This window comes from Sarcophilus harrisii, chromosome 1 (assembly GCF_902635505.1).
Source record: "Sarcophilus harrisii chromosome 1, mSarHar1.11, whole genome shotgun sequence".
NCBI lineage: Eukaryota > Metazoa > Chordata > Mammalia > Dasyuromorphia > Dasyuridae > Sarcophilus > Sarcophilus harrisii.
In genome coordinates, this window is record NC_045426.1 from 504,821,914 (window position 1) to 504,841,056 (window position 19,143).

At 34.7% G+C, this 19,143-nt stretch overlaps 1 protein-coding gene across 1 annotated transcript in view; it reads left to right on the forward strand.

The window, feature by feature from the left end:
- Positions 1 to 17,519, forward strand: part of RAB31 (RAB31, member RAS oncogene family) — a 179,234-nt gene extending 161,715 nt beyond the window's left edge. Inside the window, exon 7 of the mRNA XM_031946643.1 lies at positions 15,754 to 17,519. Within this exon, the coding sequence (XP_031802503.1) occupies positions 15,754 to 15,851 (98 nt within the window). The 3' untranslated portion in view covers positions 15,852 to 17,519. The remainder of the gene's footprint in view (positions 1 to 15,753) is intronic.
- The last annotated feature ends 1,624 nt before the right edge of the window (positions 17,520 to 19,143 follow it).

Below are 19,143 nucleotides of genomic sequence, written 5' to 3' on the forward strand. Positions count from 1 at the left end.
ATTCTTATATGACAAAACCTCCCTCAGCTGGAGACAGAACCACATAACACAGTTTGTTTGATTTTACAGTGAAATAAAAATTCTTCTAAATGTGCACTTCTGTAGATATCCCTATTAGACTGTATCTATCCTAAGTGCTAGCCTCACACCTCATGCAAGTATTGAGTTCCTATTCTTTTTTGGTTTAATTTTAAATTTGTTCTTGTGTCTTCTTTGCTGGCCATATCAGACTTCACCCAGGAGTCCTTACTTGTATAATGTCCATTCTCTTTGGAGGAAATTAACCCATACACAAAAATAGCAGGAGCAAGAATAATCTCTTAATTGCCATGTAGAAAAATGTCAAAGCTGATTCACCATTAGATTATTTTGAAGGCCTGGGGCCTGCCCTTTTAGTGTGATTGGTTAATTTAATCCCTTGAGAATAATTACTTCGGTTTCTCCACTGCTGTCTGCTTGCATTCACCGAGGTAGCAACAGTGGCCTACGTTGGGGAAGTATAAATGAGGCCTTATATTTATTTCCAATGTCTTACTGAGTTCCTGATTTTCTTTATTTCTGAAGAAGTTATCCCTTTATTCTACATAGACTATAAACTTATGTAGTCAGCCCCTATTTTTTGAGAGTAAAATATTGCTCAGTCATAAAAGAGTGGAGTTAATAAACATAATAGACTCTTAAATCAAGGAGAAAATGGGAACCAGAAAAGCTAACCTTGGTCTTTAAAATAAACAGGTAGATAGAATTAACTACTGTAAAGTATAGGTACTACAAAAGCTTTCTCAAATGATGAGTGAAATTGTTTTTGTTTGTCCTTCTCTCTCTCTCTCTCTCTCTCTCTCTCTCTCTCTCTCTCTCTCTGAGGCAATTGGGTTAAGTGACTTGCTCAGGGTCACACAGCTAAAAAGTATTAAGTGTCTGACACCAGATTTGAACTCAGGTTCTCCTGACTTTAAGGCTGATGCTCTATTTATTGTGCCATCTAGTCCTTCATTATCAGAGAAGACTATGACATCAGGGAGATAATGCCATAACAAGCAAGTAAATTGGATTTATGTGAGGGAGGGCTATGCAAAGTCACCAACCTCACTTTCTCCCCTGGAGTCATCTTGGTCCAGTGACAAGATATAGAATAGGGTGACTAGAAGTGGCCTTGGGCCAATGGTCTTTTAAAGCTAAGTTCTTTCCAGGTTTCAGTTAATCCATCCAGTATTTAAGACCAGGTAAAATATATTGGATTACTTGCCATCTGGGGGGTGGGGGGGTGGGAAGGAGAGGAAAATTTGGAACACAAGATATTGTAAAGGTCAATGTTGAAAAATTATCCATGCTTATGTTTTGAAAATAAAAATCTTTAATAAAAAAAAAAGACTAATAAAAATGAGGCAAAGAATATTCTCTTTTAATTAGTTACAACAATAAAATCAGTTTGGGAAGGGGAAAACCCTCAGATTTTCTGGCAAAAACAGGAACTACCGCTATTTACACTCATTCTGAGCCATGAGCATCAAACAATGACCAAGGAAGGTGTGGGCTAGAACCTGTTGTTGGCTAATCAGTAATAGCCAGAATGGTTTAGGTTTAAAGCATGCTCCACAAAAGAAAAAAATCTAGCCTGTAAACCCCAAAATGTCTTTGTTTTTATTGTTTCAGCAATAAAAATTTTTATTCCTTTGGATAGGACATTCATAGCTAAGGGTATGATTCCTTATGTAGACAAAGGGAAAAGGAGAGGAAGGAAGGAAGGAAGAAAGAAGACAAGGAGGAGAAAGCTTCATTGCCCAAATGGAACTAGTCAATTGGGTCCCCAGTGGGGCAATTATTATTAATCACAGGTTATTGTTTGTCCTTTGTTTTCAAAGAGGAACATGACATCATGAAGGAGATATCATGACTTGCAAATGAATTAGATTTAACTGAGGGAGAGCTATGTAAAGTCATTAACCTCACTCTCTCCTCCAGAGCTGTCTGGATCCCATGGCAAGATATAGATTAGGACAATTAGAGATTCATGGCCCCATGAATGAATGAAATAAAGAAAAGGAAGAAAGAATGGTTAATATAACAAAGGAGATGTGTCAACTATGCAAATGAGAGAGCTGCCCCCCAAAGACCATGGAAGTGAAGAATACAAATGGAAAAATTGGAACAAGGCAAAACATGAAAAGGAAATGGCTTCTGTTCCACCATACATGACAAAAATCTAGTTGCGAATAAAAATGCTGCTTAATTTTTATTCAGTCTAATCATGTTGGAGCCACCCAGGTCATGGTTGTACTGACATTCCACAGGTTTAGGTCTTATTTTTATGTAAATTTCTAAAGAAACCATTAAAGACTTGAGTTTTTCGAGTCTGTTAACTTTCAAGAAACTTGAACTTGTAAAAGCATTTAACTTTTCCCAGATAGACAGAATTTTACTGAATCTAAATCTCATTTTTAAAAATACCATAGGACTTTTTCACAAATACGACTCATTATTAAGACATAGTTCCTTACAAGGTATTTTTAAAGAATAGAAACATACAAATTATGTTCTGAACCTTTTTAGATTCTTGGCCTGCCCTCCCACATGTAAACAATATTGATTTAACACTTCCATGGTGATCACCTTGGTGCAGAACACTATGTATGGCCATTTGCCAGATTCCGTTCTTTGGTGACTGGGGTACTTGACCTTGGAATGATTTGCAATGTCTTTGACCATGGGATAGAAGCCCTAGTTCCTTCCCCCTTCTCCCCAGTTATTTATATTCTCTTTTTAAAAGTGCAACTCTTCTTTTATTTGTTCATTTCCCTCCTTTTGTACTCTGAAGGGAAAACATTTTCCTCTTTTTTATTTGTATTTGAGGTTTGTATATTTTCAAGTCATATGTTGATTAAAAAAAAAAACCAGAACAACAAAATCAGAATCACTGGTCCAGTAGATCAAGGCAATATTGTAGACCCCATTTTCATGAATTTCAATTGAACTTTCAACAGAATAATTATAATATCCTTATGGACAAATTGGAAAAACCTGGAAGACAGTACAGATAGGATTGTTAATTAATTGGATGGACCATCTATGGAAGATCTATGGGAAGAAATGGACAAGAAGTCACACTGGTCAGGGCAAGCATAGTTGGATTATAATCAGCATCTTTGGAAGGAATACATTGATGAGGTTCATAGAAATATATTGAGATGATTAGTTGAATGAGCATATCCAAATCAGTCAAACAACAAGCATTCATTAAACACTTAATATATGTGAGAAACCAAGAAAAGTAATGCTTAATGGAGGGTTTTCAGCTTGGACAGAGTTTGTTTTCCTGATGGTAATCTCTGTTCTTATTTTTGTCTAATACAACATTTTATCAGTTGTGAAGGGAGAACAATGATTTATTATTATTATTAATGTTATTAAACAATAGTTTAATAACAAGTGGCTATTAAATATTAGATGACACAAAGCCTGGGAGGGATAGTTAGGAATCAAGATTCAAAAAAGGTAATTCTAACAAGAATGTAAATGTAAATGTGGAAAGTCTTGTGCTGAAAAAATCCACACAAGCACAGGATAGAGGAAATATCAGCTTAATAGCAGTTGCTGTGGAAAACAACAACCCACAAAGGTTTGAATTAACTTCAAGCAGCTGGCTTAGTATGAGTCAGCAGTATCACATGTCTGACCAAAAACTAATGCCTTCTTAAGCTGTGTTAGTAGAATTATGGTATCTGGGAAGTGAAGGTGATAATCCTGCTATATGCTGTGAAAGTCAGATTATGGGGTGGTATGTTGAATTCTGGACAACACATTTTAAAAGCAAAATTGGCAAGCTGGAAATTCTTTATTTTTTTTTTAATAAAGTTTTTTATTTACAAAACATATGCATGGGTAATTTTTTCAACATTGACCCTTGCAAAACCTTCTGTTCCAAATTTTCCCCTCCTTCCCCCCACCCTTCTCCCCTGCCTGGCAGGTATCCAATACATGTTAAATATGTTAAAATACATGTTAAATCCAATATATGTATACATATTTATACAGCTATCTTGCTATACAAGAAAAATAAGATCAAGAAGGAAGAAAAAAAAACTGAGAAAGAAAATAAAATGTAAGCAAATAACAGAAAGAGTGAGAATGCTATGTTGTGGTCTACACTCAATTCTCACGGTTCTCTCTCTGAGTGTGGATGGCTCTCTTCATTACTGAACAAGTAGAACTGGTTTGAATCATCTCATTGTTGAAGCTATTCTTCAAAGCAATTTGGGACTTTTGAATAGGGGAAGTTCCAAAAACTGAGTTGAGAACATCAATTATATTACACTAAGATGTGTGTAGTAATGCTTTGTGTTAAATAGAGTACACATTTATCTCTTCCCCACCTCCTTCAAAGTAAGACTACTCAGGCTTTAGAGGTTTAGAGCAGGATGTACATATGTACATTAGTCTAAAGTGGTACTAAAAGGTTAAGTATGAAGAATGTTTTATATATTTCTTTTAAAAAAACCCCAAAATTACCAATAACAAACCTCCTTTTCTTTCTATTTGTATGCTTTTAAAATTTTTAGAGAAAAAAAAAACCCAATATCTGTTAATATTTCTGTTTTTAGACCTAGATAGACTCAACCTCAAACCCTGCTTCATAACTCATTTAGGCATCTTGCCACCAAACTGCCCTCTTCTTTCCACCTCTTGCTTTTGCACTGGGAACAATATTCAAATCAATACTACCTTTGTTACTGGAATAAACTAGTGTTTTGTAGCTCCACTCACAATCCCTTAGTAGGGATTCATGGGAGCCTCTGATGATATGATAAAGCCAATGAACCCCTTCTCAGAATAATGTTTTTAAATGCATACAATGCAATATATAGAATTACAAAGAAAAGCAATTATGTTGAAATAGTTATTAAATATATATATTTTTTAAGTTCACAGAAATCAGGTTAAGAATCATTGGTCTAGATCAAGTGTTGATTATTTGGGCATTACTTTTTTATATGTGATGTGTTTCCCTATTAGAATGTAAGGTCTTAACAGCAGTTACCATCTTACTTTTTAAAAATTTATGTCTTTAGATTCTAATATCTGATGAATGCTTAATAATGTTAATACTTTTTAAGCAGCCAAATTCTAAAAAACGTTAGAAATCTACAGCGATTACACAGCAAGGGTAAGTGAATATATTTAACCAATCTTGCAATCTTGCATCTTCTATTTAATATATAGGAAAAGCTGAAGGAGCATTTTAATCAGAACACATGGAACAGAAAGTCAATTTTCTTTCCTTGTGAAAAGATGGAGAGAAGAACTCTGACAAATAAAAGGAGTGCTCAGAATGATAAATGACATACTAAAGAAGCAAATTAAAGCATGAATTCATTTGATAAATATTGAGTGCTCACTGTGTGCAAACCCTGTGTAGGACAGAAAGTTACATAAAATTTGGTCTTAATCCTCAAAAGGTGTTTTTACTGAAGAGTTAAATGCATGCTTGTGCCCTGGGAAGACAATTCTAAAAGAAGATTCAAATAGACTTTTCTGCTTAGGTCTGAGAAATTACCTGGGATTAGATAACATAATTATTGTTTAAAGTTCAGCTTTTGGAAGGAGGTTACCAAATTGTAGATTTGTATCTTTTTTTTTAGCTATTGCACTAAGTTGTGGGTAATGTGATTAATCTTGAGTAATTAATTCATATTTGTGTCATTTATTTCACCAAAGATATTATTTTTAATAGGAAATGTGTAATTTATTAGTCCATACTATGACTTTGGGCATGTTGAGCTGACAAATTACTAAGATCTCTTTTCTTCTCCATGCTTCTGTGATTTTAAGACTGGGTCATTTGCTGTTGCCTGTATTCTTTGTTGTTTTCCATGCCTAGTTGGTCCATGAAGTCAAACTAGGCACTATTATTCACTTGTGGATAGCTGCAGCCATTGTGCAGAATAGCAAATCTAGAGTAGAAAGGGATAGGTAAATGACAAGACTAAAGCAAAGTCATAACCTTCCAAAAATGATAAGGAATTAGAGGTTTAATAGAATTTTATTATATGATTGTTTATCATATAATCATATAGGATCGTGCAATTAATTTTCAGTAATTTCGGGGATGATTATTTAGGACCACAGGTAAAAATGATTAAATAGTCATGATACAAGGCTCCATCCTATATCCTTGCCAACTTTCCCTCTTTCTTTTTCTTCATTTTTATTTCTTGCTTCCTCCCCATATTTATTTTAAGGTCAAGGTAATGTTAAAAATATGTATAGTCTCAATCAATCAATTAACATTTATCAAGCTCCTATTATGTGTGAGGATTGTGTTAAGTACTAGAGACATTAAAGGAAACAAAAAATAGTCCTTGCCCTCAAGAAGCTTACAACTTGAGGAAAATAACAAGCAAATTAAATATATGTGTGAAAGTGCACAAATGCATATATATGTGTTATGTGCTAGACCAATTTAGAGTCTTAGAAAGTTTCCAGGGCCACTTAGCCAATATGTGCCTTCTGTATTACTGAGGAAAAAACTAAAAAATACAAATGGGTAAGATAATGATTTCATCACCTTAAAAAAATCAGAATAATCCAGCTTAACACACATTTCATTCCCAAACTTTTAAAAAAGACAATTTAGTTTTATTATTCTCCCTTCTGTTTTTTTTTTTTTTTAAATTCCCTTTATGTCTTTTCCATTTTTCTTTTTCTTTTCTGGGGATTCCTTCTTTTTTCTTATCTCCTCTTGAGTTGTCTCCTACCTTCACACTTTTGCTTGGTGGTCTTTTGATTTTCTGTCCCTCCTGTTACTGCCATCAAAGAATATTAGTCTTTAAATATATTGATACCTTTTGTATTCCCATGATCTTCATTTTTAAATATGTCATACACCCATAGCCCACAAGCCATCTATTGAAACAAAAAATAAGCAAGAAAACAGTTCAGTGAAATTAATTAAATCTATTAATGTATGTAATGTGCCACACCCATAGCCTCCCATCTGTTCAAAGAAGAAAAGGAGGGAGGTACACTTTCTTCTTCCTTTACAAGGGGGCAAGCCTGGCCATTTTAATTGCATAGATTTCCGTTTGCCAGTTTATGTTCTTGCTGCTTTTTTTTTAAACTACTAACAGAGATATTTCTTAGGCGGAATTAGATTTATTCTGTTTGGTCCCAGAAAGCAAACTTAGGCACAGTGGGAGAAAGCTGAAAAAAAGGCAGACGTAGTATTAATGAAAAGGAAAATTTCCTAACAATCAGTGCTGATAAAAGAAAAAAAACTAGGAAGTTGGGACAGGCTGCCTCAGGATGGAATTAGTTACCCCTTAGGAGATGTCTCCAAGCAAAGACTGTTTGCTTGAAGCTCAAGCATGTTCAAAGGCAAGATTGTATAGTTCATGGAATCCTGGCCCAGACTCAGGAAGACCTGGATTCTACTATAGGACATAATGACTCATATCTATATAACCCCAAACCACATATTTTGAGGAAGAACACACCCTGTTATGAGACCTAGCAGCTGGAATTCGATAGTGACTAAGTATGGCAAAGGGAGATGAAGGAAATGACACCTCCAAATTGTGCTTTAAAAAAGCTCAAGATACATATTCAATCAACTAATAGCTACTTTCTCCTTCTCCACCCTTCCCAACATACAATCTGCTTTCTTCATTACTGAGTCATCAACTGATTCTGCTTGCCTAGCAATAATTCTCCCACCCCAGACTATATGTTTCCTTTTGCAGTAATTTTCATTAGTTACTTTTTTTTTTTTCATTGAAATACTTCTAGTATTCTTGCTATACCTAATGTTTATCCTCTCAGTTTGGTTGGCCAGGGTTATCTTTGAAGTTCATCACAAGATTTTACTAACATAAAAATGGTTCTAGAAGAGATGAAAGGAGAGGGTAGGAAAAAACCTTGCCTCAGAGTCTATACCTCACTACAGATATCTTTGGACTTCAATAGCAGGACATTTTGAAAGAATTACCATTGTGAGGCAATGTGTTGCAGTAGAAAGAACACTCATTTTGGAAGGAGATTTGCCTTTATTAAGTACTATACTGTACTAAACACTTTACAAATATCTTCTTTTGTCTTCATAACAACTATCCAGGGGAATAAGATGGTATTATTCTCATTTTATAGTTGAGGAAATTGAGGTAGACAGCTGGTTAAATGAATTTGAATTCAGATCTCTGTCACTTCAAATCCAGAACACTATCCATTTAGCCCCCTGGCTGCCTTTGATTTGAAATCAGAGGGCTTGGATTGGAATCCCGGCTTTGTTAGAACCTCCTTGTGGTACTTCATGTCTTTCAGTAAGATAAAAGCATTGGACTAGATTATCCCTGAAGGCTCTTCAAACTCTGAATTGATGATTCCGTTACTTTCAACTATAGAATAACAGTTTATGAGAAAGGGAATTTTTGTTCATTATTATTATTAAAAACAACAAGGGTCACTATGATTAGCAAATTTGTGAATCTTCATTACTTGTCTAAAGTAATTGTAACTGCACCTGTGACAAAAATACTTTTGGCAGAATAATGTGGTGTTCTGCCCATGATGAGAATAATTTTTATAGATAGATCTTTGATAGATCTTTGTCTATCAGGATTAATACAGATAAGAGTTCCCTGATGGAAAGTTAAAGTATAATGCTGTACTTATGGCATTTTTCTTCCTTTGCTCACATTCCCTTCTACTTCCTCTCCTTTCTCTTCTCCTCCTCCTTTTGAAAAGGAAATATAGCTTTTTTTCCTCCACATAATTTTCTCTTTGGCAAACTGCCATCAAACAGGCTGATATCTGAAGGCTTAGTATAATTTAGTGGTTACAACTACAAGATAGGATTCTTAGCATTTACGATAACACATTTTGAGGAGAGAAACAGATTTCTGACTCATGGGGATTTCATGACAACAGTTGACATGAAAGGCCTTTGCACTGCTGGCTTTCCGGGCACAATTGGAATTCATAGAAATAGCATATTTGTGGTGCTTTTATCTGTGTTCTGCTGTGTTTGGTGAGGTCAAACTGGGACAAAAACAAAGATGAGATTTATTTCTAGAATGGAATTTGTTTTTTCCTCTTTGCTGAAGAAAATGAAATCTGAAAAATCCTACTTGTGTCTGATAAACATTAGGAGTTCTAATAACTTAAATACCCATTACAGCTGAAGGTAATATAATAAAATCTGCTCTAGGCATATGAAAAAAAATTCTGTTATATTTACATAGTTCTCTAACATGTGTTGGGAGATTAGTTCAATAGATACATCCATTTTGAGGTATACTTTTTGGTCCTTGGGATCAAAATCACATAATTTCCTTTTGGAGGTCTAACTTTTAGAGGAGCTGGTCTTCATGTAAAAACATACTTTCACTTGCTTATCTTTCTCCTCCTCATTTTCTCCATCCATCTTTTACTCTTAGCAGTTTCCTTTTTAATAAATAAGTATAACTAAACTAAACAGACCAACACATTGGCTACATTTGAAAATGTTTATCTTATTTTGTACCTATCATATACCAACTCTCTGATGAGAGTTCTCATCTTAAATAAGAAAATTCTTTTCCCTCTTAAATAGGCTTCTCCATTTTAAATAGAAAATTTCTTTTTTAAATAGTATTTCATTTTTCTAACTACATGTAAAGAGAGTTTTCAATATTCATTTTTGTAAAACTTTGCATTCTAAATTTTTCTCTCTCCCTCTCTTACTTCCTCTGTCCCAAAACTGCAAGCAGTCTGACATAGGTTAAATGTATGCCATCCTTTTAAAGATATTTCCATATTTGTCATGTTATGCAAGAAAAATCAGACCAAAAGGGAAAGGGAAAAAAAACCACGAGAAAGAAAAAAACAAACAAAAAGGTTAAAATACTATGCTTTGATCCATATTTAGTCTCCATAGTTCTCTCTCTGAATGCATTTGACATTTTCTATCCTAAGTCTATTGGAATTGTTTTGATTCACTGCATTGAAATACATTTATAGTTATCAGAGGCATTCTCAAGTGACTCATTTTGTATTCTCTTTGCTAGATTTATTGGTTTACCAAACATTTGCATAGCTCAGCTAACATTAATTAAACAAAGATCTATGATTTAATCTTTATTTGAATTTAAGAAAACACAAATAACACTGAGAATTGTTGGTGGGAGAGAGATAATAAGTTCTATTTTGAACTTGTTGAGTTTGAGGTGTTTATAGAACATACATTAGAGATATCCCAAAGGCAGTTGGCAGTGCAGAGTGGGAGAAAGACTAGGAATATAAATAGATGGATAGATAGATAGATTTGGAAATCATCTGCATAGAGATGATAGTCGCAACCATGGGAACTGATAAGATTACAAGAAAGATAGTATATATAGAGAATACACAGGGGCTACTTGGGAATATCTATAATTAATGGGTATGCCTTCAATGAAAATCCATCAAAGAAATCCGTGAAAGAGTGTGGTCAATCTGATAGAGAAGGAGAATGAGGGAAACAGTGTATCATGGCAACTGGAGTATCCAGATGGGAATTATGGTCCACAGTGTTAGATGTTGCAAATGGGTCAGTAAGGATGACAGCTGAGAAAAAGTTATTCAGTTTGGCCTTTAAGAGGTCATTGCTAATTTTGGAAAAGGAAATTTTAGTTGAATAGTAAAGTCAGAAGACAGATTGCAGAGGGTGCATGTAGATGAGAAAGTTGAATTTCTCAAAAAATTTAGCTGAGAAGGAGAGGAGAAGTAGTGATTTAGCTAGCAGGGATGGCAAAATCAAGTGAGGATTTTTTTTTTAAAAGAATGGGAGAACATGGTTGTGTTTGCATGCAATAGGGAAGGAGCAAGTAGGTAGGGAGATATTGAAGATTAGAGAAAGGATAAGGATAAAAGAGGAGTTAATTTGCTGGACAAGACAGGATCAGTGATCCCTGTTTGTGTGTTAGCGAAGAGAAAGACCATCTCTTATGTGAAACAGGGCAAGAGGAAGAGATAGTGGGGGGAAGATATTTGAATGATATGAGTTGAGGAAAGTACAAGAGAGAACTCTCAGCAGATTCTTGAACATTTTTGGTGCAGTGTGAGGTGAAGTACTCAGTTGAGAGAGGGTTGGTGAATGAGGTGCTATGAGAGACTTGAAAAGAGACATGGATATTTAGAATAGTTGCTATGGTGAGTAGTATAGTGAATTGATTAAAGAGATGTAAAAGGAGTGCCTTTGCTGAGGGCCCACTTGAAATTATGTAACATAAATTTGTAGTGGATTCAGCATGATTTCCTTCAACTTCATTCAGCAACTCATGAATAGAAATGAAAGAGTTGGATGGTGGGAATAATTCAAGATGGGGCTTGGCAAAACATGATCCATGATAGGACAAAGTCCAATGTAGAAGATACTGTAGAGTTGAACTAATTCACAAAGGAGTCAAAACTGGGAAAAGAGAAATGTATACCATACAGGGATGATGGCTTGTGAAAATACTAAATGGTGGAAGAATTGGAGATCATGATGAGAATGATTAATAAGATGAGGGGTTGTAATATATATAGGGAAAGCTGGAATATTAAGATATTTTGACCATTTTTGACCAAAATCTTAATTTTGACCATTGCAAAATTAATGAACATGAAAGTATAAAACATGGATAATAGCAAAATCAGGGTATGACCCATCTCTGTGTGGAGCCTAGGTGAAGTAGGAGGAGTACGTGCGAATTTAGGGTATTTGATGGGACATAAGTATGAGTATTGAATTCTCCAAGTATGAAGGCAAGAGCTGTGGTGGAAAGACTGAACCCAGACAACTATGAATGAACTATATGATGAATATTTTGCAGCAACATTGTAAAATAAAGTTGGTTAGAGTTATTTTTCAATATCTGAAGACCTCTCAAGTTATAGGTAATGGACTTTTGTTTGGGTTTTCTGTTTGGTAGAATTAGGAACTAGATGCTGAAATAAGGCAGATTTAGGTTTCTTAAAAGAATACCCTAACAATTTATACTGGCTAAAAGTTAATTGTGCTGCCTCTGGAAATAGTTACTGAAGTTCTTCAAGTTAAGGCTAGATAACTACATGCCAGTCAGTCAACATTTATTAAATACCTACTTTATGCCATTTACTGTGCTAAGCACTGTGAATACAAAAAAAGGCAAAAGATAATCCTTACCCTCAAGGAACTTAAAGTCTAATGGAAGAGACAACATGCTTACAAATTCATACAGGGCATGCAGAAAATAATAAAGGATCGGAGTCTTGTATCTCAAAGATTATAAAAAAGGGGAAAGGATTCACATGCACAAAAAATATTTGTATCAGTCCTTTTCATAGTGGTAAATAATTGAAAATTTAGTGGATACCCATCAGTTGGGGAATGGTTGAATAAATTATAATATATGAATATAGGGAATATCATTGTTCTGTAAGAAATTATGAGCAGGATGATTTTCAGAAAAGCCTGGAAAGACTTATAGGAACTGATACTGATTGAAGTGAGCAGAACCAAGAGAATATTGTACACGGGAACAAGATGATTATGTGATGATCAATTGTGACAGACTTGGCTTTTTTCAACAATGACAATTCCAATAGACGTGTGATGAAAAAAGATATCTGCATCCAGAAAAAGAACTATGGAAACTGAATGTGGATCAAAACATTGTATTTTCACCTTTTTTTTTTTTTGAATGTTTGCTTGTTTTTTCTTTCTCATGTTTTTCCCTCTTTTGATCTGATTTTTTTTCCTGCATAGCATGACAAATATGGAAATATTTTTAGAAGAATTGCACATGTTTAACCTATATTGGATTACTTGCTATCTAGAGGAAGGAGATGAAGGGAGGAAGGGAGAAAAATTTGGACCAAGGTTTTGCAGAAAAGAGTGTTGAAAACTATCTTTGCATGTATTGGGAAAATAAAAAGCTATGGGAAAAAAAGAAAGAAAATAATAGAGGAAAGGCAACAGAATTAAGAGGGTTTAGGGGGAAGGCTTTTAGTAAAAGATGGGATTTCAGTTTGGACTGAGAGGAGGAGAAACATTCTGAGCCTGAGGGACAACAGGAGAAAAAGCCTGATCCTTAAGATGGAATGTATTTTGCTGGGAAAAAACCAGACCAGTGTCACTTAATCGAAGAATATGTGTCAGGGAGTAAAGTGTAAGAAATCTGAGAAGGTAGGAGAAGGATAGGTTTTAAAGGGCTTTGAATGCCAAACAGAACATTTTGTATTTGATCCTGGTAGCAATAGGGAGTGACTGAAGTTTATTGGCAATTAGGTGGGTGGATAAGATATGTTACATGATTAAATCTTCCTTTTAGGAAAATCATGTTAGTAGCTGAATGGAGGATGGATTGGAGTGAGAAGAGACTTGAGGGAGGCAGACCCACCAGCAGGGTCTTCATTAGACAGGTAGTAGTGTCAAAAGTGAGAATAAAGATTATTGAAGACATATTGCAAAGGTGAAATTGGAGATCTTGATTAGATATGAGAGACTGAGGAAACTGACTTCCAAGTTGTGAGCCTGAGGGACTGAAAAGATGATGTTGCCTTTCAATAGGAAAGGTAGGACGGGGGCAAAGCATAAGGGGCAGTAGTCCCTCTATACTCTGCCCTTATCAGATCATATTTGGAATTTTATGTTAATTTCTGGGTACCATAGAAAGGATGTTTTAATTGCCATATCTAATGACCTTTCTTCATTTATCATCCATATTGATCTCTTGTCAGTACTTGACACAGCTGATCACCTTCTCCTCCAGAGCATTTTCTCTTTAGGTTTTTGTGACATTGCTCTCTCCTCTTTAATTGTTCCTTTTCAATCTCATTCACTAGTTTTTTATTTAGTTATATTTTCTTTAGTTATTTGTATTGTACCTACAAACCAAGAACATTCCCCAAGTGTTCTGGGTCTTCTCCTTTTGTTCTATAATATCTCACTTATTAAGATGGGATAATCTATAAAATCCAATGTTTGGCATTTAAAATTTTTATTAATTAAAGCTTTTTATTTACAAAGCATATGCATGGGTAATTTTTCCAACACTGACTCCTGCATAACCTTTTGTTGCAAATTTTTCCCTCTTTTCCCCCACCCTCTCCCTTAGCTGGCAGGTAGTCCAATACATGTTAAATATGTTGAAATACATGTTAGATCCAATATATGTATACATATTTATACAGTTATCTTGCTGTATAAGAAAAATCATATCAAGAAGGAAGGAAAAGAAAAATTGAGAAAAAAATGCAAGCAAATAACCAAACCACAGAGAGTGAGAATGCTATGTTGTGTTCCACATTCTGTTCCCATGGTTTTCTCTCTGGGTGTAGATGGCTCTCTTCATCACTGCACAAGTGGAACTGGTTTGAATCACCTCATTGTGGAAGAGAACCACATCCATCAGAATTGATCATAATATAGTCTTCTTCTTGTAGTGTATAATGATGTGGTTCTGCTCATTTCACTCAGCATCAGTTCATATAGGTCTCTCCAGGCTTCTCTGAAATCATCCTGCTGGTTGTTTCTTATACAACAATGGTATTCCATAGCATTCATATATAATAATTTATTGAGCCATTATCCAATTGATGAGCATCTACTCAGTTTTCAGTTTCCTGCCACTACAAAGAGGGCTGCCACAACAATGTTTGGCATTTAAAGTTCTTCATAACTTGGTCCCTTACTCCCTTTCCAGTTTTCTAATACTTTATTCCAATTCATTTACTCTCTGATTTAGCTCTAGAAGCCTACTTGAAAAATTTCAAATATAATATACAATCTCCCATCTCCATATCTTCGCACTAGCCATCCCCCATTGTGAAATTATTTTGTCCGTTACTTCCTCCTTTTGGTTTTCCCACTTTCCTTTAAGACTCGGTTCAAGTACCCCTCTTCTATATATATCATGTACTTGCTTAGTTATCTACATGTTATCTTTCCCATTAGAATGTATACTTCTTGAGGGTAGAATTTTTTTTTCCCTTTCTTTGTATTCTCAGCACTTAGCATAGCACTATAGTAAAATCTTAAAGGATGGTTGAACTGAAACTCCAGATGACATTTATATAGTGATTACTATGTGCTAAGCACACATTTGGCTTTTTCTAGGATTTTACTTCATCCTTGTTAATATTTATATTCCCATATAAAAGTATCCTCTGGGATAGCTATTATTTTAAAAAACAAATCATGAAGGAAACAAAGAATTTTACTTTCATTTGGAATGAAAATATAATTGAATTTGAAGAGTCTTCTTATATTGTTTGCAATAAATTATTTCTGTGTTCTGATAGCCATTCGAGGATTGGTGGACTAAATGTTAATAAATGTTATTGATATGCTACAGATTTCCGATTTTTTTTTTTGGAAAAAAAAAAAGCAATTAGGAACATTTCTGAAAGTTTCTAATAAAGATCATAGTACATTTGAATCCTCCAACTATTTTTTAGGCTGAGTCTGGGGATGGGAAGAACTAGAGAAAGAATAAAAATGAACAGAATAAAAGAATAAAAATGCATTTTCAGCATTAACAAGGAAGTACTTTTTTCTCTGTCTCTCTATAGCTCTGAGATTTCTATATCCAGCAGAGATAAGGAAGAGAGAAAAAAGAAGAGGCTTCTGTTAGCCTCTCTTCCTTTTAAATGTGTTTATGAACATTCTACTTGGGTTATTAGAGAATCTTTTTTTTTTTTTTTAATAAAAATCTGTGTGAAGGGATGTGACAAGCGAAAAACTCAAAAACTTACCCTTGACTTTCTTTTATGTTCTAGGTCGTCAAATCCCACCCTTGGATCCTCATGAAAATGGGAATAACGGAGCAATCAAGCTTGGCAAGCAGACACCACAAGCAAGCAGGAGATGTTGCTGACCCCATGGGATATCATCTGATGTACTTGAAGAACTCAAATCCCATTTTCTTGTGCACTGACTGAAGGACTTCCCACTCTTGGTGACTTGGTGCCTTGCTTAAAAAAAAACAAACCCAGTTCTGCATTATGAGAAATATGCAGGCATCACAGTCAGAAAGGATTTAGCAGAAATTTATATTGATGGATTGGATTATACCAAATTCATCTTGTCCCCCTCTCCTCCCTTTCTCTCTCATTCTTCTTAGAACAGTGGTTTTCACTGAGTGGGTGAAGGAAGGGAGTGGGTGGATGACAAGTATATAATGAGTTCTCTGTTAAACCCTCCCAATACTCAAGTTTTATAAGAAAGAGGATGTATTTTTGTTGGCTCAGTTTGCGTGGGGGATTCTGGGGTAAATCGTTCTTCTCTGACTTCCCAGTTGGTCTGGTCTCACTGCTGGAGTTTTTTCAGTATCACTGCCTTTGTGGATGACCTAATCAGGCACATGTAAAAGTTAGCTAATGAGGCGATAACTTTTTAAATGGTTTTAGAACTGAGCCTGTTTTTTTTTTTTTTTATTTTAAATTTTAGATTTGTACTAAAAAATTTCTTTTAAAGAAAAAAATAGAATTTAGTCCGTACTTCCCACATTTTCTATAGAGAACAAGAAGAGTATTGTCCAACTACCCCCAAACTACAGATTTGCACAATTTGCTGAAAAAGAGGAAGAGGAAATATTTATTTGAAAGAAAGAAAGAGAAGCAAAGGAGATGGAAGAAACAAAAGATGGAAGAGAAATTGTTTTTTAGATCCCTGCTTTTTTTCCCCTCAGTGTTTAGCATTATACACATTTTGAGTTTCAGGTACATATAGTGTGACAAAATTGAGAAAACTGCTACAAATGACTTGGAGATTCAGCAGGCCTAGTTTCTGAAAACAACAACAAAATAAAAAAGGTATTTCCATGTAAGAATACATATGAACAGAGAGTAAGAAAAGAACAGAGACATTTTTAAAAGAGGTACTACCTACTGCATATTGTTTTGATGGACAGGGAGCTCAAAGCACAGAGTATTTCCTTGCTAATTGAATCTGTCATAGTTTCTTAATCAAGTTGAGAATTAAAGTTAAAAAAAAAAACAAACAAACAACTGCAGACCAAACCATTGGGCAAATTTCTGATGAAGGAAGAATAGTTGAGCAATTAGCCAGAGTGAGTGGCAGATGCTTTAGGCTTTTAGACACTTTAAAACTATTAGACCAAAAAAAGCATTAAAAAAATAAAAAGATATTCTGCAGATTCCTCCATATTCTGTCAATGCAGCACTTCATCATGTCTGCACAAAGAATGGGCCTTGGTATGGCCTTCCTGACCCTGATTCTTTTCCTTCTTCTGTGACATAGAAGGATTTGAATATCCTTTTTGTTTGTTAAGTTTTGAAAAGAGTACTTGGATGTAGTGAAGAGAAAAATTGAAGGCTAAGATGGATAAGGAAAAAAGTGTAGTTTTTCCCTAAGTCCAAATACTTCTAACATTCCAACTTTTTAGCAATCTAGGATTGAATACTTCTTACCAACCTTCAAATTGGGACAGAAATTTTAATACCTCTCAGATGTAGGTAGGGAATAAGAGATTACGATAGATGGGACCTTAGAGATCAATGAGATCTTTTTTTTTTTTTTTTTTGGATGAGAAAAATGAGATCAAATTAACTAAGTCACATATGGAGTAAGCAGGAGAGATGGGCTTTGAACCTTTTATACTAAATCTAGCTATCTTTTTACCATCCTGTAAGAAAAAATTCTACTCTCTCCAAAATATTTAGTTAGGCACCATGAATCAAGGGAAATTTGGCCCAATTTTTTAGCTTTTCATGTGTCCCTTAATTGTGGTCTAAGAAACATCACTCATAGAACTAGAGAAAGGAAGGAACCAGTTCAAAGGAGGAAGAAAAGGCTCAGAAAAGGTAAGCAGTTTGTCTTAGGTTATACAATTAGTTCATATCAGAGCTAGGAGAGAAATTAAATCTTGACTAAACATCTGGAGTTTTCAAGTCTTAGGGGAAAAAACCATATGATTGTTTAGTTCCTGTTGCTCTTTGATCTTTTTTTTTCCTGGACTGAAGAAATGAGTTGTGTCAGTGGCCCAAAGAAGCATTTATTATAGATGTCACAGCCCTCCTTATTTTGTGCTAAAAAAGGTTGTATATGGAACAACAATCAAGGGATTTATAAAGCCAGGCTCACAATAAAGATCTTTTGAAATTTAAAAAAAATTTACATCTAAAAGTAATAAAATACAAAGATAACCAAAAGATTACAAATGATAGATTACAAAAGATTACAAATAAAAAAGATTTTTTGCTTTTGTTTTTCTTTACCATGAACATAAACAGTTTGATTCTCCAATTGCATTTCTGGAATTGGTAGAATTGGTGTGTTAGTTCTTGAATTTTAGTGGCTGAAAGGACCTTCATCCATTCTACGTGTCTTGGTACAGTATTAAGTCTCAGTTATTTCAAACAAAAGCAGATACATCACAAGTAGTTTAAAAAGAGGGATTCTGGCTATCTGGGAAAAGATTTTATGGAATTTCCTCCATTGTCCATAGGCTACAGTTTGCACTGAATTTGCTCATAGGCATGATACAAATCTGCTTATCCTTCTGGAAGTAAATAGTTTGATATTAGAAACTGAAGTCAATTCTTTCTGGGTAACATGCAGATTTATGTTGCGCCTTTCCCCTTTAAACACAGAAATTGAGTTAGTGAGCAGGGAATAGAGTAGAGAAAGTAAGGAACCATATTCATGTGATACATAGCTAGGAAATTACACTGGACAAATTCTAACATAAAGGAGGCTAATTTTGATGACAGAACATGAATATTCTCCCCCCCCCCCTCCCCAGCATCACCACCAAATTAATGGACCCAAAGCTCTTTTCAGAAGGGAATAGGTTTCAAGGTAATTATCTTTACCTCTCTAATACTGTTTCTTTCTATGAAAAGCAGATTGTTTGGATTTTTTTGTGGGGGAGGGGAGCGGCTTTCATCATCACTTAAAAAGTCAGGATAGGGCAGATAGAGCATTGGTTAAGTAAATACATTTACATGTCTACTGAGCTTCTCAGGAAAGTACTTAGACCCTTCTGAAGAGTCAGGATTTTTCATGAGTCATTAAAAAAAATCTGTGTAACCTGAGTTAACACATGAATTGTAACCAGTGTATATTACAAGGTGACCTTATAAAACAATGTGCCTCCAAATTCTGGACAGAGCATTAGAGGTGACATAATACCATTTTAATCATTC